At 39.7% G+C, this 25,003-nt stretch overlaps 2 protein-coding genes across 4 annotated transcripts; both read right to left on the bottom strand.

Moving 5' to 3' along the window:
- Positions 1-2,637: 2,637 nt before the first annotated feature.
- TEX30 (testis expressed 30) lies at positions 2,638-7,475 on the bottom strand. The gene is made up of 5 exons (XM_016203850.2): positions 7,401-7,475; positions 6,659-6,889; positions 5,452-5,503; positions 4,734-4,939; positions 2,638-4,051 (listed from the first exon to the last, which is right to left on the bottom strand). Exons 1-5 carry the CDS (start codon positions 7,413-7,415, stop codon positions 3,878-3,880), a joined length of 678 nt encoding a protein of 225 aa, XP_016059336.1. The 5' UTR covers positions 7,416-7,475; the 3' UTR covers positions 2,638-3,877.
- POGLUT2 (protein O-glucosyltransferase 2) lies at positions 7,418-24,823 on the bottom strand. Of its 3 annotated transcripts, none has more exons than XM_087814241.1 (10): positions 24,356-24,823; positions 22,728-22,933; positions 21,935-22,140; positions 21,675-21,752; positions 19,368-19,540; positions 19,009-19,246; positions 17,017-17,226; positions 16,258-16,347; positions 14,951-15,058; positions 7,418-7,474 (listed from the first exon to the last, which is right to left on the bottom strand). In XM_087814241.1, exons 1-10 carry the CDS (start codon positions 24,535-24,537, stop codon positions 7,418-7,420), a joined length of 1,548 nt encoding a protein of 515 aa, XP_087670367.1. In that variant the 5' UTR covers positions 24,538-24,823. The 3 variants fall into 3 exon arrangements, with proteins under 3 accessions (XP_087670367.1, XP_016059343.1, XP_087670366.1); XM_016203857.2 differs by lacking the exon at positions 7,418-7,474 and adding an exon at positions 12,807-13,044 and having other exon boundaries at positions 24,356-24,818; XM_087814240.1 differs by lacking the exon at positions 7,418-7,474 and having other exon boundaries at positions 14,900-15,058; positions 24,356-24,822.
- Between the last annotated feature and the right edge of the window lie 180 nt (positions 24,824-25,003).

Here is a 25,003-nt window from a genome sequence, read left to right as displayed (position 1 = left end):
TTGCAGGCTTGATACCTGGTAGAGGGCATGCAGGAGGCAGCCAATCGATGATTCGCTCTCACATCAATGTTTCTCTCTTTCCCTTCCTCTCTCTCAGAATCAATAAAAAAAATATTTTAAAGAGACACTAAAATTACAGGAGTAATCCCATTCAAAGTTCCATAGTTTTATGTTATTCATATGTGTGATATTGAAAAATAGGAGAGAAGGAAATCAACCATTTTTTTTCTTACCTTCTGGGCATCTGAACTACCCTTTTCTGGAAGTGCAAGTTTTTTCTGAAACCATGTCAAATCTTTATGAGCAAGACCTCAAAAATAACTCTTAGGAAAATTAAAATAAAGAAGATTGGCATCCAATCATTTTGACAAGTCCAGGATGCTAGAAGGTCCCATAAATTAAAAAATATTATTTTCCAATCCACTCATCACAGTTTTTGGTAAAAAAATTGCTTTGACATTTTTATATGTGAAATAAATTGATGTCTCACTCTGAAGTCCTTATCTCATAACCACATGCAGCAAGGGCTCTGCCAGAAAAAAATTTCCAGTGCTGCTCAGTGTTGGATCAAGGGCAGCAGTAATTAAAGTGAGGTACTTGTCACAGTGGGTATTTAACTGCGTTCATAGCAACTTACTTTAGCAATAACGAAAATTCATTTGTGAGAGGTGTGGTGCTATAAGTAGCTTTTTTACTTAAAATTTCAAAAATAATCCTCTATTTCACAAAAAGACAATTCTATAAAGAATCCCTTAGCATACCTGGGTTATCACTGCCTTGTAATTCAAATGTAGAAAACATTTGACTGGACATAACCATTTTCTTTTTTTAAAAAACACATATCTTTACTGATTTGAGAGAGAGGAAGGGAGAGGGGGAGAGAGAGTTGAAACATCAATGATGAGTCGTCATTGATCGGCTGCCTCCTGCCCACCCTGACTGGGGATCGAGCCTACAGCCCAGGCATGTGCCCCAACCGGGAATTGAACTGTGATCTCCTGGATCCTAGGTGAATGCTCAACCACTGAGCCAAGCTGGCCGGGCAACATAACTATTTTTTATTACCACCAGGAATATTCTATTTTGTGCTTCTTTATAATCCAGAAAATATAAATGTAAGATTGCCAGGTTTAGAAGAAAAACACAAACCAAAACTAGATGACCCAGTTTAATTTAAATCTCAGATTAATGTCAAATAATTTTTTAGTATAAGTATGTTACTATTGTTACTATTTAGGACATGAGAGCTTGCCTTTTATGGGCCTGCAGATTTTTTTTCTTAACTTTGAAATATAATACCTAATTTTGTATTTCTTTTTACCGGATGGGTGGATAGGTCTGCTGGCAATGTTCCTCTTCAACAATCTACTGTTATGCTGAAAACCAGTTAGACTTTACCATAGTCTCCTGGTGAATTTCCTTTCACCCTGTCTGGTGATTCTAAGGAGTAGCACTTGTGATGCTTCCAGATCTCAGAAATAGGGTTAGGCAGAGCCAGATTTAAGTCCTGCTCACTTTTCCCCAAGTTTAGTCACAAATAAGATAGATGAGAGTCTGGACTATTAATGAAAATGTTAACACTACCTTGGATTTACTTTCCCTTTGAAGATGTAGTTAATTTTTGTCTTCACTTATTCCAGGTAGATTGAGGAAAGATGTAACTCTTTAAATCAGTTAACTGTTCAGGCCTCTTTGGCCACATTAAGTTTAACTGAGTGCAAGGAAGATATATGAGTCTCTTACTTTCCCTGAGTATTAAAGACCGTAAGATCAAAGGCACATTCTAAGTGTCAGAGTTTACAGTCTTCTAGTCTACAGGACCATACCCTCCAGGTAGTTATGATCTTTATTTAGGTTTAACTGTTATCTTGTTTTTCTTTGCAAAGAATAGCCTTCCAGAATGCATGGTAGGCCTTCATTACTTCTAGAAGAAACTTTTGCAATTCCTCTGGATTTTTTCAGGGTCAAGTACACCCTGTACTCTGACTCCCTACCTACATGCATAGTCAGGGTGATTTTCTTCTGTGTGTTTCTTTTTTCCTCTATGAAATATAATGCAGTTGGCAAAACAGTCAATTTCTCTTGCCTTATGGCAGGCATTCTCTAATTCATTTAATATAAGTACCTTAAAGGGCATTCAATATATTAACACTTTACTCTGTTTCTTAGATTTTTCAGAGCTTTACGGCACTGAATCCCTCATTAGTATACCAATGAATAGCTCTTATATGAACTGAAAAGGAACTTCTGTGTAATGCTAATGCTGATGCTTAAGTTTTCAGAGGTAAAGAGTACCCCCCTCCAAAGCTTTGTCGTTTGTTACTTATGTGCTTGCCTACTAATAAAAGAACAATTACCTAGTTTTCAGCACAAATGAAACACTTCTGTCCTTTGCACTAGAAACCTCTTATGTCAATCTTAAGTGAGCAGTATTAAAAGTAAATGCTAAGCTCTGGCTGGTGTGGCTCAGTTGAAGTGCTGTTCCATACACCAAAAGGTGGCAAGTTCAACTGCTGGTCAGGGCACATACCCAGGTTGTGGGTTTGATCCCCAGTAGGGACACGGGCAGGAGGCAACCAACTAATGTTTCTCTCTCTCTCTCCCTTCCTCTCTCTAAAATCAATAATAAAAAATTTAGGTTATTTATTTTAAAAAAATAAAAAGTTAATGCTAAGCTAAATTTATTTTTAAAAATCATAGACAATAAAAAATAATGACCACCAGAGAAATCACATTACCAACAGTAATAGATCTACAGGAAAACACTCAGAAAAAAAATTCTTTGACATCGTGAACAAGGTTTTAAATCTTTATGTACCAGGAAAAAAGTCCCAATAATAAGTGTGTAAATAGCAATATAAAACCAGGATTGCTCATAATGGTTAGAAATTCTCCATCTGTGAATATCTTAGTTCACTACAAATATCTATTGAATAATGAAAGCAAAAGGCACTGAATAAGTAACTTAAGTGCTTTATGGATACAAAGATGAGTATTAAAACTATTCCCTGACTTGAAGAAGTATGTAATTTAAGTGGTATGGATTAAATATGTTAATAACCTCCTGAGAAGACCAAGTGTGATTAACAAAAAGCAAGATATTATGTGGGTTTGAAGGAGAGGTATTTGGTTAGGGTAATTCAAAGCTATAAAGATGGAAAGAGAATGAGTAGATTTTGGTAATAAGCAAAGATTAACAAAGAAAGTTTCAGAAAGAGGAGACAAACTTTGTGCAGTTCTGAAACTTTGTGTAGTCCGTTACCTGGAGTACTGTGTACAGGTTCAGAGTAATGGGGCAATAAGGCTAAAATAAGGCCTATTGTGCAGAGCCTTAAACTAAAGACTTCAATAATCGCCTTTGGAGATCTCCCATGTTTTTGAGTTGGAGGTGTCAAGTGGTCTACTGAAGCAAGAAGACAATAAAATAGGAAAATCAATTAGGCTACTGCAATTATACAGATGAGATTGTTGAGGGCCTGAATTAGTGACTAACTTTACTATAGTAAAATAAGTCTTGTTTTCCTTTTTTAAAGATGACACTCCTCTGCAAAATTACTTTCTCAATTGCACAGAAATAAGACAAAAGTTCCACTGTAACAAAATTCAAATGTTTAATTTTTTTCAAACTATATTAATAAAAATAAATTATATTTAGACCATCTTTAATATTTGTGCATCATCTTTATAGAACTATGGTTTCAAAAGACATTTTGTAAAAGACATCAATTTCACAATTAAAACATGTTTTATAAATGGGGGAACATTAAAGAACATTAAATTAGTTGAAAATATACCTCATAATGCTGAGAGTTACGCTGTTCTTTATCAAATTAACTGTATTTGTATTCAAAATAACATGGCTTTGAACTAAAGACAATTATTTTTTGTCCATTTCAGTGATTTCCTGGATCCAAAACAAAATTTGTGTATTTATTTCTTTGAAAACATCATTTGTTGACCTTCCTTTTACTGCCATGGAATGATTTGCCTTCTCAATCCAGTGGATTTTACTAGGAGCTTGCATTTTCTGTGCGACTTTCTCCAACAAGTTCTAAAGGAAAAAAGAAGAGGATACTAGACTAACGCTCCGGTTTGTGTCTAATAAGCATTCTCTCTCCTGCCCCACCTACCCAAGCACCCATTCACTAAATATTCGTTAAATGCCTACTCCTTGAACAACTTTTGAGGCAATGGAATGTGCAAGGAAATGTCTACCAAAGTGGCAGGCAGTCCCCCATCTCTCAGAAACAACACTACTACAGAACAGCTCAAGCATTTGATACTGATAAAAATTAAGTAAATTAGAGCAAAAAAAATCATCGAAAAATATTTTTCCCAAGGACATTATATGCTCTAGGAAACACAATGTTTACTAATATGTACAAGTTACTATCTTTTCCCTCGAGTCAATTTTATAAAAAAATGGAAGAATCTGCTTGAAAGGTGAAATGATAAACCAAAATGTAGCCTAGTAATTCCCAAACCACAAGATTCAGATTAATCCTTCATTTCCCAAGTAAAAGTTAATCCATTTACCAACTCTCTTTATAGGGAGATTAATTCTGTCATTATGCTTATTTTAGGTTCTTCAAAGCAACAAGGCAACTAAGGCACAAAACTAGCATTAGTCAAATCAGCATCTCTTTAAAGAGACTGAATGCCTCAGGTAATATATTGTTCCTAAGATATTTATCTTTCTTGCTCATTCACACAAATGTCAAGTTGTAATTCACCTTTTCACACATTTCATCTGCTGAGCCTGACACAAATAGTACAGGATCTTTTATACGAAAGAGATCTTCATCTCTAAGTTTATGCTGCTGCTTTGGATGGTGCAGTGGATAAGAAATACAAATGAGACCGCGAACAAAATCATTAGCATCAGCTGGCTCAATATGACACATTACAGAAGCAGCTGCTCTTGAGCCCATTGAACGACCTAAAATCAATTAAAATTAAGTTCAGTTTGAAGTATAAACATTCACATAAAGTAGTGAGGATAATGTGGCAAATTATATTTCATTTACTGTTTACCCATCATACTTGTATATAAACAAATTAACTCCAAAAGGTGACAATTAATAAGTAGCAATATCCATAATGGATACCTATAACCCATGAAGAGCTAAAAACTAATCCTAAGTCAAATTTTTTTAAAAAGGAATGATTTTTCTGAAGGATTGTGAGGATAATCCTCATGAAGGAGTCATCTGAAAGAAGGTGAACCAGATATATAAATAAAAGGAGAAATCTTTGGGTTATAATACATATATATGAAGTTCAAATTTGCTTTAAATATATAAAGTACTTTGATGTTACACAAGGAAGTGACTTCCCAAAACAAAAAATCCTTAAGTTAGCTTCCTGTAATCTATTTTAATTCTCAATGACCTAGTCCTATATTTTTAGTAGTATATTTAAAAACAAGTATTCAAAAATATTATAACTTACCTCCAAGGAAAACACCTGCAAGTTTGTATTCTCCTGAGGTCTTGAGGTAACTCTTAAAAAAAAAAAATCAATGAAAAATGATCAATTCTTCTCCTATAAAATATTCCACTGGAAAAATCAACATATTTTTCATCATTATTGGAATGCCTAAAATCTTTGCAAAGACAACCACAAAATATTAAGAGATTCTTCTTGAAAGAGGTAACCAGTTCTTTGCTCTTCCGGTGATGCCTCCACTGTCAAATCATATGTTGGGTAGCCCAGCTGGCATGGCTTAGTGGTTGAGCATTGACCCAGGATCCAGAAGATCGAGGTTCAATTCCCAGTCAAGGCACATGCCTGGGTTTCAGGCTCAATCCCCAGAAAGGGGCCTGCAGAGGCAGCCGATCAATGACTCTCATCATTGATGTTTCTATCTCTCTCTCTCCTCCTTCCTTCCTCTCTCTGAAATCAATAAAAGACATTAAAAAAAAATCACATGTTGGGTAATACAGGCAAATATAGTAAAGTGGAAAAACCACTTCACCAGTCTAAAAAAATCAAGTACTAAAATACATTTACAGAACAAGATATATATGTATATTACAACTAATACAAAATTTGATATACTAACATCTAATTTAAAGCTTTGAAAAACTTAGCAAGCTTAAAGTAATTTGGATTAAAAGAAATTTCAGCCCTGGCCTGGCAACACAGCTGATTAGAACATTGTCCCGATATGCCAAGGTTGAGGGTTTGATGCCCGGTAGGGCACATATGAGAATCAACCAATGAATACGTAAATAAGTGGAACAACAAATCCATGTCTCTCTCTCAAAAATCAATAAATTAAAAAAAAAAAAAGAAGAAAATTTCAGATTTATTTTATCCTGGGACTTTATAGTTTCCAAATAATGTACACAGAAAACTATGCTAAATTTGTACATTCATAGTATAGTAAGCAAAATATCCAGAACTGTATTCCAAAGTTATGTAATTCCAGTAAGAAAATTACATCATAAGTAGTTTCCTTGGCAGTATCATGGAGGACCATTTATGATGTAAGCACTCATCTCCACAGAACCTTCATATGCTGCTGAGTTTCTAAGAATACTCATTAAAAGATATTTAAATTAAATCAAATGTCTGCTAACAAAACTTGTCTTACATTTATTAAGAATTTTAAAACAGAATTCTGTTATAAGTAAATATAAAAAAAATTTCTTACCAAAACTGATTTATATGCCTTAATTCTATGTACAATATTAAGGCCTTTACACGTAAACCTCAGGCAAAAAAAACCATGAGATGCAAGATGGGATGCCAGTGACATCAAATGAGGAAGATTCATATCTCCTGAAGCTCCGTGTGTAAGAATTATTCCATATGTTAAGCTCTTGTTAGGTACCAAACAAACAGCATCTAGTAATTTATTTCCAAAAGGTATTTTTAATTTAACCTGGAATTCAAAAGAATAAAGGGATAAAAAATTACTTCCTTGCGTATTCAGACAACTGAATAGCTAAATGTTTGTTCTGTAAGACCCATGATTCAAGTAACAGCCTCTTTATAAAAAGCAATGATATTAAAAAGCTATTATTAAATAGTTAATGGTAAATAAGTCCTTATTGTGTGTCAGGTACTATTATAAGTTTTTTATAGGTTTTAACACATTTATCCTTCCTAATAATACTATGAGGCAAATACTATTATTACCTCTATTTTACAGATGAGGAAACTGAGGCACAGTAGGTTAAATAACATGCCCAAGATTATATAGCCACTAGCTGGATTCAAACTTAGGCAATCTGCTCTAAAGTCATTACTCTTAACCACTAATGCTATACTGTCTCTCACAGTACAAGCTGAAAATAAGAAAATTACTCTGGAACCATATGACTACAAACAAACAACACACACACACACACACACACCCCTGAAGATGCAGAACATATGAAAATATGTATTACCTCTGTATGATTCATTTTCACTGTTGAATAACAAACTTAAAGTGCATTACATCTGAGAAGCAAAGGACATCTCCCTGAAAAGAAGATTCTATTGTGAAAGGTGGGTTGGCAGACATGGATATGATACAAGAACTATGAATGAGCATTCAGTAGCTGAAATAAACACATTTAGAACTACTTCTCTAAGAACTGGTATCTTTACATATGCATTAATTATTTTCAAGGTTCCTATGAGCACTCAGAATAGATTATAGGGCCAAGTGTGGGGCTGGCAAATGTCATATAATATAAAACCAATGTGGTGCCTTAACACGGAAACCTGAAGAAAATTCATTTCAAAATAGGATGCTGTATGTTGACATATATATGTTCTAAGCATCTTTATTCTCAACTATCTTTAACTTAATTTCACAGCATCTATTAACCCATTTCTTTCATCATTATTGTTCTCAACTCTCCCTCTCACCATGCAATAGAAGTATATATCCACACCATTTGTTATGTGACTGCAGAGCCTCCCAACAGGAAGAGTATATATCAACCCCATCGACTTGGGTTTGGCTATGGGACTTGCTTTCATGGAATATACATAAATGTTTGAATGTGCCATTTATGAGAAGAGGAAGGACAAATTTCCAGAAGGCCTCTTAACTTTCACCCTCAGCCATGAGAAAAACACGCTCCAGGTATTTTTATTTTTTCAGCCTGGCCCCAGAATGAAGACACATGGAGCAGATCTGAACCCAAAACTAAAACGTAGAGTGCAGCCTAGTCCAGATCTAAACCACTGAATAGCCACGAAATGCTGACCTGAAGAACCACGAGCACGAAATGCAGTAAGCCACTGAGACTTTGGGGTTGTTGCACAGCATTCCTTCTTACCAGCAGAGATCTTTTATTTTTCAGGACATTATCAACATCAGACTTCATTATTCATCCATTTTCCCCCATTAACATTTGTTTTTTAATTCATGAGTAGATAATACAGTTCAAAGCTCAAAAGATTCCAAAAATATACAGTGAAGTTTCCCTCATCCCACCGTTGTCTTGCCACCAAGATCTCCTCTCCAAAGGAATTATCCATTTCTTACATATCTTTCCAGATACTTTACATGTACACACACCCCTTCTGTCTTTTTATAAACTGATGATGCCTTTCTTTGACCCCCACCACACATACTTAACATATCTTGATGATTACTCTTTTCTTTATATATAATAAGCATCTTTCATTGTACTTTATGGCTGCAGAATATTTCAAGGAAGGGTTAAACATAATTTATTTCACCAACCATTTATGAATAAAATTTGAGACTGTTTCCAATCTTTTCCTAAAATAGTACTGCAATGAATGGCATTGTACTTACATTATTTTCACACATGTGTAGACATATCTGTAATATAAATTCCTGGGAGAGGAACTGCTGTGTCAAAGGGTATACTTATTTACGATTTTTTAAAGAATACATTTCATTTTTGAATGGGTAATATATGCACATGTACAGAATTTTAAAAGAACAAAAATGTGTAAGTCTCCTCACATTCTTTCCCACCAGCCACCACGTTTCTTTCTCTTCCCATAAGCAACCACTGTGATCAACTTATTGTGTAGTTTCCCTTATATGTGTAGGTCTGTGTAGAATAATTCTCTTATTTGAGCTTGAAGGGTATTAATTTGATTGCAAAAATTCTGGGATTTGAGTGGGAGAAGGGTGAAGGACTCTGGCCTTCAGTGTCCATTTTCATAAATGTAGCCCCGTAATTAACTGTGCCTGGGGTCCTGTTTTACATTCTCAAGATAAGAGTCTACAGTCTTCTAATGGGAGAAAGGTGTGAAACGGGGAAGGCGATCTAGGTATCTAATTAGTTCTCAAATAGATTTCACCCAAGTCATCTTTACTTAAGCCCTCCACATTCATCCTCAGCACAAGTCCCTTCGCTGCCAGTTCCCAAGGTGTTCAGTGCTGCCAGTTTCTGCACATTGTGAAGATTCTCTGGTTTATATAGAAATGATCCACAGTACTCCCTGCTGCTGGTTTAGAATTAAGCTAAGATTTGCTAAGACATTTACTTTCTAGTGCTCAGTGTTATTGCTTTTGTTTCCTTTCCCATTCTCTCCATCCTTGCGGGTTTGTCTTTTTTTTTTTTTTTTTTTTAAATAAGAAAACCCTGACTGTAACTTTAGTGAGATTTCAGGAGGGAGTAAAATTAGATACATGTATTCAATCCGCTATCTTAACCAGAATGCTCTACCATTCCTCAAAAACTTGGGCTTTTGTTTGTTTTCAGGAAAACTCGACTCCCTTGCAGTAGAGGGACACACTGTTCTTCACAGCTGGTGTGCGCGTCCTGGACCACTCGGGAAACACCGAATTGCTCCAGGGTGTAATCTCACCACAACTGGTCTAGACAGTCTCGGTTATAATCTCTGCTGTTGGATCCCCATAGGGCAGGGTTTGAAACCTGGATCAGTATCTTCAACTGCAAGCGGAGAAAACACCGCAACCTCACAGAGAGGCTGCGATGATTAGGTGATAATCTCTGTACTGTATTTAGTAGTGTCCCGACCTCGTCAGCATTCAAGGGTGACTTTTATGACGACTAATACTCAGAACGCAAAAAGCCACCACATCTTATGCGCCAGGATCAAAGAATGCCACCAGCACTGTAACTTTCAATGGGTACAACGTGCCTTATCTATGCAGTCGACAGCAGTACGTGGGAAGTCGGGGGGCAAACAAAAACGTCAGGAGTTCGAGTCTCTGGGGGGAGGGGGGATGCCGATAACCTGGCCGGGTCTGCAACACACACCAAGCCGTACAAGAGGAGACGCTCGACGCGGGGTTTCAGGAGGCTGGGGTTCGAAGGCATCCGAGAACCGGCTTATTCCCTCAATGGTGCGGCGGCTCTTCCGAGGACCGGGGGCGACCCATCCAAGCTCGGAGGCGGCTTCAAGCCAGGCGCCGGTGACCGGCTCGAGGGACCCGGGTGGGACCCGTTCGGCTCTGCCCTCCAGCTCCGTCCCCACACTCCGGCCTCCTAACCCGCCAGGCAGGTGACGCCCCAGCGGCCGGTGCCCGCCGGCACCGAACTTAAACCGAACGCCTCACGGAGCCGACAAACAGCTCCGGAGAGGCGGCAGCCGCGAGTCCGAAATGCTTCAGGCGGGGCCGCCAGGCACTCTAGCACTCCCTCGAGAGGCCGTCCCCCGCCTAGTAGCGCCAACCGCCGCCGCCGCCGCACTTACCGGGGGAGGGAAAGTGGCCGAGAGCGCCGAAGCGCCCTTGCTCGCTTCAGGGAGCCAACTACCGCGCTCCGAGGAACCGTCTCGCTGCAACCGCCCGAGCGCTCCGCGGCGGCGCATGCGCGCGCAGGCCCCGCCCCGGAGCGCGCGGGCGGGCGCGCGGGGCACGCTGGGGGCGGGAGTTTTCCCGCCGCGGGCTGTGGCAGAGCCACGTCTGCACGCGGACACGCGGGTGGCTGGCGAGCAACCGGCTGCCGCTGCCCCACCGCCGGCTTGTCCACTGTGGGCCCTTCCCCATCGCGTGACAGATACGCAGGTCAAAAAAACGCGGGGTCAACGCCGACTCCTCCTCACACCCCACAATTAGCTCGTCCCGTTCGCCCTGTTTGCAAATAGACGGAATCCAACCGCTTCTCCTGCTTCTCCCGGCCCGGCCGAGCTCCACCATCACTTCCACCCGGATTATTGAAAGCGTCGGCCGGGTGGTTTCTTGTGCTCGTGCCTCCCCTCGCCGAGACCCAGTTGAAATGTAAACCTTTGGCGCAGAACCTTCCAAAGTCTTCTCATCTGGCTCATAATCCAAGGCCGAAGGCTTTATGCGATGAGCGCCAAGGTTTTACACGGCTGGCCCCTCGCCTCTTGTTTTTCTCCTCCGTACTGCTCTTTTCCTTGGCCCGAGGCTCCCGGGCCTCGGCTCTCCTCACGCTCCCCAGCCCCCGGACCTGCCGCCGCCGCGGGCTTTCCCCCGGCTGCCCCTCTCCTCGGAGCCCCCCGGCGGCGGTGCGCCGTCCCTCGCCCTTCGCTCCCCGGCCTGGCCTGAGCGTCCCAGGCCCGCCCCGCGCGCCGACCGCTGGGGGGCGTCTGTCTGCTCGCTGGACTGCAGACCCGTGAGGGCAGGGAGTTGTGTTCCCGTCCTTTCTCCTTGCATCTCCGGGGCTGACGCGTGGCAGGTCAGTGTTCCTTGAATGAGCGAACCTTCCCCAAGCCCAGTCCTCTTCTCTGCCACAGAACAGGTAAGGAAAGAAAGTCCAGAAAACCGCCTGGCATGGACCTCGTGCTCTCCTGGATTACAAATCTTAATGAACGTGTCTTGACTCCTGATTTCCCACCTATGCTTTTAAACACAACTTGATTTACATGCCATAAAATCCACCCTAAGAGTGCAACTCAAGGATTCTCAGTGAAGTTAAGACCACAGGCACTGAAGGATGGAGGATTCTTGCTAAAGGGAGTTGGCGGGGTTCTTGCGGAGACTGGATTTTATAAGGAGTCTGCCTAAGTTTGTCAAAGAAAGAATCTTTGTTAGTAGTTACCTGGGTGTTTTCTCATAATTATTTTGAAGCTTGCAGACATGTTATATATTTCCGTATATAAAACACAACACAATTTTAAAAACTTCTCACAGACTATTTAACGGTAAGATAGATGGAAGGGAAACTTAGGTGAAGGAATTTGTAAAACATTATGGTCCAGTGTTAGGATTTCAAGTTCCTTTTTAATTCTCTTAATCACATTTCGAAGTGATTTTCATTAATTCAGACAGTCATCCATTTAATATTTATTGAGCCTTTCTAGTTGAAGGTACATTATTAGATCGAATAGAAGAAGAGCATGATCTCTGTAGTCAAGTTGCTTAAAATCTGGTAAGGGAAAGAGACAACCAGCTAGATCACTACCACATAGCAGGGTAAAGGCAATGATGCAAGTATGCAGATGTGAAGATGCAGAGGGGTGATTCCTGAAATGAGCACTGAAGGCTATCTAAGCCCGAGGAAGAGGAGAGGGTCATGGCATTCCGGACCCAGGGGAAAGCATACACAAGCAAGGTAAGAAGCCACTGAAAGAACGGCAAGGGATTGATTTTGCTGGACTACAGAGCACACAATTAGGAAGTGGTGAGAGATTTGATTAGAGATGCAGGCAGAGACCAGATTATGAAAGGCCTTCTAAGATATGTTTGTTAGAATTAGGTTTGGCTGTGGGTGATGGAAATCCAAAATAACAGTGTAAACAAGACAGAGGTTTATTGCTTTGTCATGCAAACCATGTTTCTGGGTAGGTGGTAGCAGCTGTGATGTTCCACACTGAGTCCAGGACCCAGACTCCCTTCTCTTTTTATTGCTCCATGATTCAAATAGTTAATAACTAGCATAACACAGGCCTTTAAAATAAAAGTGGTTTTATTATAAAATTCTAAAAATGTGCTTTAAAAGACAGCACATTTTTTACCGAATAATAAGAAGAAATATATCTTCATAACCCAGATAATCACATAGCAGATTTCATATTGTCCATGGAATTAATATTAAAAAACAACATTCTTCTTTTCAGTTAAGAAGAGTCTTCAGAGCACCATTATTTGAAGGGAAGGTATTTTTCATATCAGAGTTCATCTTTGGTCTGAAATTAAGAAGCAAAATATTTAGAGCCATCAAGAAGTCCTATATGAGTTAGGAAGACTTACATTAGTCTATTAATTGTTTTCCCTTAAAGATAAAAGGAGGGGAAAAAAGCTGAGTTACTGCTATAGACTTGTAGGGTCTAGACCTGTTTTTGGAATCACCCACAGGTAGTTTTACAGGGCTACCATTGTGGAACGCAAACATCTAAGGGTATAATTGTAAAGGGCCTTATGTTACCAATGGTCAGTGACAGGGTAGGGAAGACAACAAAGAAGAAATAAACAAAGCTGTCATTCCAGCACCCCTAACTTCTACAAATCAGTGGAATCATTTGACAGCCCTAAAAACACTTACACAAAGTTAAAAACTAAAAAGAGGAGTGGCCCTAACTGGTTTGGCTCAGTGGTTAGAGCGTCGGCCTTCAGACTGAAGGGTCTCAGGTTTGATCCAGCCAGGGGCACATAGCTCAGTTGCAGGCTAGATTCCCAGCCCAGGTCAGGGAGCATTTGGGAGGCAACCAATCGATGTGTCTCTATCACACTGATGTGTTTTTTTTCTCTCTCTCCCTTCCACTGTCTCTGAAAACCAATGGAAAAAATATCCTCAGGTAAGGATTTAAAAAATAAATAAAGAGAGGAGTGGGGAGAGGAAGCTGCCCAGTTTCATTTGGAATCCATAGAAGTATTCTGATACCAAATCACTAACTTTGTGAAAGGGTACCTTTCAATTCTGGCAATTTGTATGGGCATTGGCTTTAACTGGTTTTATGGTTTTGTAGCGTTGACAGGAGTTAACATTGGTTGATGATGTACCATTTCGAAAGGCTATTTGGTGGCAAATCAGTTCTCAAAACAAAGCAAAACAACAAAAACAGTACAACCAAAACTCTGATTATTATGTCGCTTAAAAAATGTCAATATATATATTTTATATATATATGTATGTATAAATCACAATTTTATACAATATACATTCCTTCAAACAAAAAACAACTATAATCAAATCAACCCTCCCCTACTGCACTCTCTTTATACACAACCATGTACACAATTTGAAGATGAGAGAGTAGTTTTTGGTCCTTGCTTTGCTGTAATCCAGCTAGCTGATTCTGAACTAACTTCTTCTTTGGGATCAGTTTTGTTAACCGTAAAATGAAGGCATTTATTGGATGACCTCTAAGGTCCTTTTTAGTTTGACAAGTCCCTATGTGAATCTGCCTTTTATAAACAAAATCAGTATGTAATGGTGTCAGCAGAGATTGCTTTTCATAATAATCTGCTAACATGAATAATCATGGTTATATATTTTTTCGTTTCTCAATGGGATGATAAACTTTGCCAAACTTATCTCACAGGGAGATGAGGCTATTAGATGATACAAGTGAAAATACTTTAAAAAAAAAAAAATAGCTATTTAAATGCCATGTGATCTGAAATCTCACATTAAAAAAAACGACTTTTTGCTCCATCGGCGTGGCTCAGCGGTTGAGCACTGACCTATGATCCAGGAGATCGGGGTTCAATTCCCTGTTAGGGCACATGTCTGGATTTCGGGCTCGATCCCCAGTAGGGGGCATGCAGGAGGCAGCAGACCAATGACTCTCTCTCATCACTGATGTTTCTGTCTCTCTCTCCCTTCCTGAAATAAATAAAATATATTTAAAAACAAACAAACAAACAAACAAACAGAAAATGACTTTCCTCCACTTTCCCTGGAGCTCCTACATCTTCTCACTTAACTGCATCTCAGAGCCCTTTCTTTTGCCTTATTATCTATTATATCTATCTCTCTGGTAGAATGAATTACTTGGAGGCTCCAGGAGAAACTCAAATAGTTGTTGCGTGACTGAATAAGCACTTGGACCAAAGTTAGTTGTTACTCTGACATTGGCTAGTTCTGGTTACCTTTTTCCTATGGCATGTGCAAGGAAAGAGGTCATCCTCGGTCTGTGGTTCTACCCTCTTCATGCCCTCTCGAATTTGGGGCTCACTCACTTGTAAATTGGCATATTCCTGTATAGACAACAATACAAAAAGCATTCCTTACATAATGCTTAAAGTTTATTTACCAAATTAGATAGGCTGGAATTTGCTAGAACGCGGTTCAATCATTTAACTCACGTGTCAAGTTACAATAGACAAAGTCCACCGCACTTCCCTTAAATATTCAACAAGAGAGCTTTTGAGAGGCAACTGTCCTTTGGACACTGGCTGCTTATTTCTAGGGGATCTCTCCTTATTCATCCTTTATTTATATAACTTGATTTTTTAATTTAGTTTTTACTGCCTTTGCCTTGCTGTGAAAATAACTGTGCATGTGATCTTCCCTAGACTGAGAATTTGAGGACAGAGACTATTTCTGTCTTATCCACTGTCGCTTATACAGAATCAGTCACTATCTTCATTCATTATGTGCCCCCTCTGTGCAGGGCTCTGGGCTAGGTGCTTATACACTAGTATATGTGAGTTGAGTGAATGAATACTACCCTGTAGATCTTTAGGAATTTATACAGTAAATCCCCCCACTCCTTCAGTTTACACCTTCACCCTCTCTATACCTTCACTGTCCTCTAGGAAAGGTTATAAAGGGGAAGAGGCCAGTGCAGACCAGTAAAAGATCGACTTTGTCTTGTAGCAGAGGCTAAGATATGGGGCTCAAAATTTGCAATTCTGAGATTTAAAAAAAAGCTTAATTTATACCTAGTATAATTATTAGCAAATTACTTGCTTACTACTGCATTTTTATAATATAAAGAACCTTTCAAATTGTCAGATGTGCTTTCATTATGATCCTTAAATGTTTAGGTTCATGAAATGATTTCCAAGAGAAATCATGGCTCATGGAGTCAGCATAACAGTTCCAAACACACCTTGCACTATTAGACAAAGAAATGATAAGGCATCAGTAATATTGTACAAAGAGAAAATATGAACCCATGCACAGTAATTTTGCAGAATCAGATGCCAATTTCCTAACCACATACCACATAGTTCTAACATTAATACTTTTCCTTTAGTGTTGTAGCATTATACACTAGCTAATCTTTGGTTTTGTACTATTTTCATTATTATTTATTGTTTGTCCTTGATTTTCACCCACAGAGGTATACATTTATCTCCTTATATACTTTCAGACATTGTTAAGTGAAATATTATTTGCTACTAATATGATCAATTACAAGTTAGATGTCATTTTCTTAGAAAATACTGACCTGGAAAAGTTTAAAGTAATAACAGAATATGTCATCACCCATGAGATTATTTCTTGCAAATTCTTGTCCTGTTTTTGCTATCTTCTTTGCCTATGGGAACAACAACAAAAAATCCTTTCATGAGACATTTTCCCCATGCAAATATAAGAAAACTGATTTTCAGAGTACATTTTAGTGGGACAACAGTGGGAAAAATATCTTTGGGGTTAGTCTCTCATGGTACAGGGAACATTTAACAGAGTATATTTGTTCAAAAAAAGGGATGTTTCTAAGACTTGAAAGTTTGAGAAGTCATATTAAACCTTCTAGAATTAAACCTCTCTTGGAGAGAAAAGGTAAACATTAAATGAAGTAACAATGACTTCGTAAAGTAAATGCAGGATTAAACTTAAGGCATTGCTTTAAAAATTAGTTCGAAGTTTACTTCATACAATCCCTCATTTTAATCCATAGCAGTTAGATTTTCCTCCTGTCAGGCTGGCTATCTTAATTTTCATCTTTCTAGAAGAGGTGAGGGAATGCTGGGAGGCTCAGGTCAACTTGACTAAAAGCGAGAGCATAGTCAAGGCCAAGGTTTAGCTTTTTGTTTCATGTGCAGACTAGACAGTTAATCCAAGCCACAACGCCTGTGCTCACCCTGAACGGAACTGTGCTACCCATGGGGCTTCCTATTTATAGGTAAAGGTCTATATCTGAGCATACTGAGCAGATATTTTAAAATGAACCCATGATATTAGGATACAAGGAGACTGACCTTACCTCTTCATCGTGATCTTTTGCCCATTTAAGTTTTTCTAGAAGATCGCTCAGATTGCTTTTAATTGGAATGTAGTGTTTCCAGGGCTGCAGCTCATTGTAAAAGTGTTCATAGTAGATGGAGTCCTGCTTCAGCACAACACTGTCGCCGACTAGAAGATATGGCAGGCGATATGCTGCGACAGTGCCATCAACGTTTATTTGATACTTATGCTGTGAAACAGCAGTAAAATAAAAGAACCTCCATTAAATTTCCTTTATTCTACTCTCATTTAATTCTCCTCTTTCCACACAAAAACCCTCACAGTCCTCAGATACAAACTGGCCAGATTTTGCCCACTGCTTTCACCACTTAGGAAGTGCTATTATATAACATGCTGACCTAGAGCTGAAGACTTATTTTGATGCTCTCCTAAATTTCACAAAGAGACCACAAGTCTAATGTTGAAGCAGCCAATATAATAATACATAACTGTTGTCCCGAGGCTACAACCTAAGGAAAATAGATTTACAGTGACTTGTAATCTTTCTATTACTTTCTTGATCACATGTGAGCACCTGATGATGCCACATTCTATGCCATGCTAACCATAGCTTTTAAACGTCAGATGGCCACACACAAATCTTAAGGAAATTAACAAGCTCTGAGGCAAGTGCATCTATGAATAAAAATATCCATAGCATTGTGGTAATCAACAATCTTTCATTGTAGCAAATTCAACAGGTAGGAATGAAGCAAAGGCATGATTGAACACCCTGAGGAGGGATGGCTGGTATTAGCTTTCTTTGGTTTTAACGATATTTCAAAAAATCTCTACAATATGCATATAGAAATACAACTCAACTTATGGCTTTCTTTAGGTCTACCTGCTGGCATGTAACACACACACACACACACACACACACACACACACACCCCACACCCCCCCCACACCCACCCGGCCGTATACAGCATAGGCAGAGCTCGCTAATCGCTTGCCTTGCCCACCTTTCTCTCCACCACATGGGACTTCAAAAACTACTCAGTGGTCTAGAGAACAGGGCAGTTCTCTAGAGAACAGCATCCTTGGGTTCCCAGCCTCAGATGAAAATACTGCGTGAAAAGCGGAGTTGTCAGGAGAAGGATCCCCGGGAAACATGAGCAATTCACATTCTAGTTACAGAAAGTGCTCCCTAATCTCCAGAATTCCCAGGCAGATCATTTGGATGGATTTCAAGTCATTTCCCCACCAGAAGGCCTCATAAGAGACACCTGGTTTATATCTTCTTTAGTCTGTTGTCCAGCTGTGGCTCTGGGGAGAAGTATTTGTAAAATCACTTACATGTATTTATTAATAAAAAGAGGTTTGGAGCTGAAATGTATTTATCTTGAGGGTCAACTGGGGAAAACAATTATCGCTCTCCCCTTGCCCCAAGCTCCCTGATGTATATTTAATGTCAGGGCTGGGTAACTGAGTATAGACCCAGGTTGCCAAACCGCTTCCTGGGGCCCCGTGCCTTGATAGTCACTGAGCTTTATGCTTATCTCTCCCATCCCCTGTAAGTTACAGGCCTCAATTTCTCTCCCCTAAATGAAGATACAGTATACCCTTGAACAACATGGGGTTTAGGGACATTGACTCCCCTCCCAAACACTGTCAAAATCCTATGTATAACTTTTGACAACCTCCAAACAGTTATCCCTTGGTATCCATGGGGGATTGGACCCCCACAGATACCAAAATCCACAGATGATCAAGTTCCTTATATAAAATGGCAAAGATCAGTGCAGAGAGTCAGCCATCAGCATCCTTGGGTTCCCAGCCTCAGATGAAAATACTGTTTTTGATCTGCGGTTGGCTGAATCCATGGATGCAAAAACTGGGGAAATAGACGGCTGACTATATATTGAGAAAAACCAGCCTGTAAGTGGATCTGTGCAGTTCAATCCCATGTCATTCAAGGGTGAACTGTATTTGGAAAAACAAAAAGGACTGATCACAGATGATGCCATACCTTGAAGAAATCAAAAAATGAAATGTGCTTCACAATGGGACCATAGAGGCTTTCATCATGTTTAAAGAAGAAAAAGTTGGTGAAGGCAGCATCTATGAGTTCTGGGTGTTTTCTGCTGAGTTTAACCAGCTCGAGTCTCTCTTTGCGGCTGTCTCGCCCTCTCCAGACAGCTGTGGAGTTTTTGCTTTCCCAGGGAGGACCCGTGTTAGCTTGCACAGACATCATATCCAGACTTACTCTGGAAGACAGAAAGTACAACATATTTTCCTTCCAAACCATCACATCACAAAGGTTGTTGGGAAATAACTCCCCACAGAAAAAAACCCAAGGCTCTGGGTCGTCTGCGACCCATCTCTCACCGGCCCATGGTTTCTAGAACAGAGTCAGTCAGGTCGTAGGTGGGCATCACGATATCCTTGGAATCTGTGGAGCCACACCAGGAAAAGATGGGATGGATCTGTGAACTGGATTTCTTTTTTTCCAAAGGCCAATCTCCCAAATTAACAAAAAACTCCACATCAGGCATCCTTACCTAGGAAAAAGAAAATAACTTACATTTCTTGCATTGTGTAATGTCTTTTGTTGATCAATGTGTTGGAAAAGGTATCTCCTGCATGAAGTCTTTCTTGGCCAAAAAAAACAAAAAAAAACACCAATGTAGGGCCTGGTACACTTCCTTCCTAAGAGAGAAAGAACCCTCATAGTTTGGGATAGGATTATATCCTAGTGAGGATATACTATTTCTGTTCTGCTTAAATGCAGGGGTCAATGGCCCTCAGGCACACCTCCAGCTTTTTGTATTTTGGATTCCATGGGAAGGGGTCAGGGAGCTCCCACTGTAGCAAGAAGTGGGAGGTGGTTGGCAGTGGAGTGGACCCACTGGCCCTGGGGGAATGGCCACATTGAAAGGGGCTGAATCTTGTACACTCTCTCTCCTCTCCTCTAAGTAAATGCTGGACCACTTCACCCTGGTGGACCTGCTGTCATTAGTGACCTGAAGCCATGCACTGGTCTCTTTACTGGGTGGCACTTACCTGCCTTTTAACCTTGGCCACACTCATATTATATTCTATCCTGCAGTACAACTTTAACACACAGTGAGCAATGAAATACAATAAAAATTAGAAATTGTACCAAATGAAAGGCCAAGCTTCAAGTAATGATAATTACCTTGATTTGAAGAGTGGGAGCGACTTTTCAGAATATTGTCATACGTGTAAGCATACTAGATTTCCTTTCTAGGGTGCCCATATGGGCCAATAGACTTGCTTCAATAGGGATGAAATGATTAAGGTAATCTCTGTTCTAATACTGCCAAGAGACTCTAAGATGATCAGAAAGAGAATTGCTAGAAAATAACTACAACACATAGCACTTGGGACTCTGACTCTAATTCCTGGTTAATAAGCCAGATCCTTCTATTTTAAAATACACCCCAGGTAGGTGATGGGACCAGGATTTGAATTTAGGAAGCCCAACACTAAAGCCAATACTAGTAACTTGCAAGCTAGACTGCCTCTGCTGGCGCAAATGTGTTGAAAGAACCTAGCTATGGGGAAATATTTGGGGTATTTGTAAAACAAGATATATATGTTTTAGGCAGCAACTGCACTGGTCTGTTTGAGAAGCCTCTTGAGAAACTGAGGTACTGAAAAACATTCTTATTTCTCCATGGATTGACACAGATGAGCAAGAAATTCTTGCCAGCACTCTGATGACTTAGCCTAAAGGAGGCAGAACACTGATGCTATCTAACTACGCATGTTCAGAATTAATTCACTGTAAATGCTTTGCAATCTTAACACAGTTAGTATGATTTTCCATGAATAATTCAACCAAGATATGCACACAGGTTGTTCAATAAATAGCTAGTAAGCAACTGATAAAAATGATGGTATAGTTTTTCATATAAACCATTTTACTACAGATGTCAAGTACTCCACTAGAACCCTGTTAAAAGAACATTTTACCAAGGAAGAGAATGTAGAATACAGCAAGTCTTCTTTGGGTTAAAAGTATGTATAGAACCAAAATAATTTTACTCTAAGGCATTTCCCTCTCTAAGGTATTGTCATGGGATTGACTGTGTTCCCCTCAAAATATGCTAAAGTCCTAAACCCCAGTGTCTCAGAATGACATTATTTGGAAATATGGTTGCTGCAGAGGTAATTAAGATAAGATCATTTTGCAGTAGGGCAGGCCCTTAATCCAATGCGACTGGTGTCCTTGTGAGAAGAGGGGAAGACATAAAGACACACAGGGATAAAGTCATGTGAGGACAGACGGAGACTGGAGCGATGCAGCTGCAAACCAAGGAATACCAAGGATTGCTGGGCACCAACAGAAGTCAAGAAGTGCCAAGAAGGGTTCTTCTCTATAGGTTTCAGAGGAAGCACAGCTCTGCTGACACCCTGATTTTGGACTTCTAGCCTCTGGAACTGTGAAAGAATAAATTTCTGTTGTTTAAAGCCACCCAGTTTGTAGAACTTTGTTACAGCAGCCCTAGGAAATTAACACAGACATCCCACATGACATAAAACTTCAGAATAGTATTATAATAAGGCTCCAAAATAGAATACCCCTGATATTGTTATTACTTTTAGTTTGAAAGATATAAAACCTGGGCTTAAATTGCCTATTATACATAAGAGAAAAGAAATACTTACTTTTCTAGTCAAAGAAAGTAGTATGGCATCCATAAAAATTCTAAAACCTACATGTTCACCATGAGTCTTGATGTAAACCTAAAAGATAATTGAGTGTATATTACGTTAGTTTAAAGGTACTGGCAGGCTTCATTGAGGTAAAGCTTATCACAGTGATCCTCAGAATGATTTTTAGTAAAACTGTGTAGCCAGTTGTAGCCAAATGGTCAAAACAAAAAAATCACTAAGACAAACAAGCAAATGCCAATCACGAATTGTACCTTGTTATCCTTCAAGGTATAGTGACACAAGCTCTGCCTTTGTCCAAACCTCTTTGGGATTTCTGCTGCAATAGTTTCCGGATCAACAGTAGGGAAATGCGCCAGATCTCTCTGAATCTGAGCGATGGTTTCTGGGCAGTTCATCTCCTGTAGCCAGGCTGCACTATCTTCCAGAGGACAGTCACAATTCTCGTGGTAAACTGGCCCTAATTACACACAAGCAACAAACTATATGGTAATAATTTCACTCAGCATTTGAAACACGTAACAAATATCCATAATACGATTTCACAAATTTTGCCTGGGTTATTAGGAAGAATATTTTGATGGGGAAAAAAGGAAAAAGAAAACATTTTTATCACACTGGGCATCACTAGTAAGTCAGTGTTCTGTTTCTGATAGCTCTTCACAGTAAGATCGTGATATTTTCAGAGTTAGGCCTGCTTTGCACAAGTTCAAAAGAAAGCCAATGGGTACTCATTTGTGCTCACAGTGGCTATTATAGTCCATCGTTCTTTAAGTTTTGTGTACTTAAGAATAACCAAACATTGGTAAAAAGATATCAAAGGAATATACCTGTTTTGATGAAAGACAAAAGTGATATGAAATTAATATTTCAATGATCTCTTATACAGTTTCTTAGTGTCTAAGGTATTTTCCTCAATGGGTAAATCATCATCAATAACAATCTAAGTAGCCTGGCCCACTTGGCTCAGTGGTTGAACATTGACATATGATCCAGAAGATCTCAGTTTGATTCAAATCGTTGTTTTAAAGTTATGTTCCAAATTACCTTTTAAAATATATGGGGATTTGGCCACATGTTGACCTTGGAATTTAACTTCTACCTTCAGATTTTTGTAGCTTGCATACATTCTGTATCTGACTATGAAGGACCCATCCTTGCGGTCTAAAACCTGGACTCCAACTCTAGTGAATTGCTCCTCTGGTGCCGAGATTTTAATCTGGAACACCTTTTCACCTGGAGAAGATGTGAACCTGTGATGGGTAGAAGAATAATATGTAAAGATTATTTTAAGGAACAAATGCACAAAGATTATGCTCTCCAGTCTGTGTGAATCTTACTGTTCTCCATGTTCTCCCCCTAACATACACTTGTCTTGTCTCTTACACTTTTGGTACCAGAATGAATATGACGGATCAGAGATTTAAAAAAGAAGACAATGACAATGGCCAAGATAACATAAAACAGTTTCATTAGAAAATTGCAAAGGAATATGTTAATAAAACTAATCTATGTAAACATAGAACATATTTATGCATTTCATATATAAAAATATTCTTATCAACCTACTATTTATTTCACACCCATCACATCTGGAAATGTGTGATCAAATGGTGCCTCTAAAGATAATTTTGAAAGATATTCTCAATGATTATTTTAAAAATCAGTATTATTTGCCCAGCCGGGCGTGGCTCAGCGGTTGAGCATCGACCTAGGATCCAGGCCATCAGGGTTCGATTCCCTGTCAGGGCACATGCCTGGGTTGCAGGCTCGATCAATGACTCTCTCATCATTGATGTTTCTCTCTCTCTCTCCCTCTCCTTTCCTCTCCCTGAAATCAATAAAGATATATTTAAAAAAATAAAAAAATAAAAATAAAAATTAGTATTATAAATCATGTCCAGCATGAGTAAAAGCCAGTAGGTTGTGTATCATCTAAGTGACACTGTACGAAAGTTTTTTTGAGTGAGTACTCTTGCTGTTAAGATTATATTTAGTTTCTCCAATTATACTATTTATAAACTTTTTTTGCTTTGGAAAACTTATTCCCAAGGTTTTTTCCTTTCCTACAAAATATACATGGTCTGCAATAAAAAGACAATCATTTCAGAAGTATCTGAATTCTAGAAATAAGTTTTAAGTATAATTTCAATTGTTGAATTCAATGAACTGAAATAAACTTGCTGCAAACACAGAGGAGATTCATACTTCATGCTTTGATACTTTCCCTCTGAGCTCTAAAGTTTCAAACAGTGCTTGGTTTTTCTTTTTGAGTTGCAAAACACACTTACCTGCAGATGTCTATCTGGAAACAGAGGGCTGCACCAGAGAAAGATGAAACCAACCAAGTTTCTAACAACTGGATTTAAATTCCTTATAACAGCTTATGCAAAAGGAGTTAGAAATCCTATTTCTAGCAAGGTGCAGGGGCTTTGTCTCTCTAGTTAGGTGGGAGGCCCTATGAAAATAGCTAGGAGAAGAGCTAATACGTAATTATTTCTAAAACTCTGAGAAAGTGGTTGGAATGGAGACAGTTACAACCAGATGTGGATAGCACCCAAATATCCTGGAATTTAAGCTGCTGCGGAGAAACGAGTTCTTGGGCGGATAAAACTTGAAGGAACAGTAGCTTTAACTGCATTCCAAAATAGTTAGGCAGCCGCTTCTCAACTTACTTATTTCCTGATGTATCCACCGCCTGAATATAGAAGTAGCGCGCAGGCAGAACAACAGCTGCTTTTAGCCCTGGTCCCCATATTTCACTCTTCTCTGGGCTAAGTCGCCTCTCCCCGCCGGTCTCCGCCAATGCTGGAACTGTCCCCAGAAAGAAGTAGTAAAGCAGCAAAATGCTAAACATTTACAAGACGGGCTATCAAAATGATCCACGGATAAATGAAACGTAAGACGTGGGCGGAACGAGCCGTGGTTCGGGCAGGGGCACGCCGGCCGATCGCAGCAGCAAAAACGGCTCCAGGGGGTGTCGCTGGCTGTGCGGGGCAGGCGCGCGGGTCTCCACTCTCCGCAGGAGAATCACAACCCGAGCGCGGGCTTGCACAGGGGATGCCAGTCGCTCTGCTGAAACGGGCAAGCACCACACTGCTCCTCTTTCTCCCGACAATGATAAACTTGAGTTGCTCCTACAACTGGAGCATCACTGGGGGCGAATCTGCCTCCGGCTCCAGTCCAAGGTGCCAGGCGAGGGGATTGGACCCGCTGAGTAAGGCTTTCTGTAAGTGGATGGCGCAGTGGACACGCGTCCCGGCACCGCGGCTTCCTGGGACATGTAGTTCGCCGCAGGACTAGCGGAAATCCTGCCGGGTTTT

The sequence above is a fragment of the Miniopterus natalensis genome, chromosome 2 (genome assembly GCF_054644295.1).
Source record: "Miniopterus natalensis isolate mMinNat1 chromosome 2, mMinNat1.hap1, whole genome shotgun sequence".
Lineage (NCBI taxonomy): Eukaryota > Metazoa > Chordata > Mammalia > Chiroptera > Miniopteridae > Miniopterus > Miniopterus natalensis.
The sequence above is the reverse complement of the archived record's forward strand: the minus strand, read 5'-3'. Positions and strand labels throughout refer to the sequence as shown.

Bases quoted from the DNA above. Each gene is read 5' to 3' on its own strand.
- POGLUT2 (XM_087814241.1), bottom strand. From the start codon at position 24,537: ATGTTTAGCATTTTGCTGCTTTACTACTTCTTTCTGGGGACAGTTCCA. The intron at 21,753-21,934 runs GTACAATTCGTG...ATTATCTTTTAG, and splicing joins ATACCTTGAAGGATAACAAG to GTTTACATCAAGACTCATGG. The intron at 16,348-17,016 runs GTAAGGTCAGTC...TTGTTCCCATAG, and splicing joins CAAAAGATCACGATGAAGAG to GCAAAGAAGATAGCAAAAAC.
- TEX30 (XM_016203850.2), bottom strand. The intron at 4,940-5,451 runs GTAAGTTATAAT...AATTGATTTTAG, and splicing joins TGCAGGTGTTTTCCTTGGAG to GTCGTTCAATGGGCTCAAGA. The intron at 4,052-4,733 runs GTGAATTACAAC...TTTTTCCTTTAG, and splicing joins CAGATGAAATGTGTGAAAAG to AACTTGTTGGAGAAAGTCGC.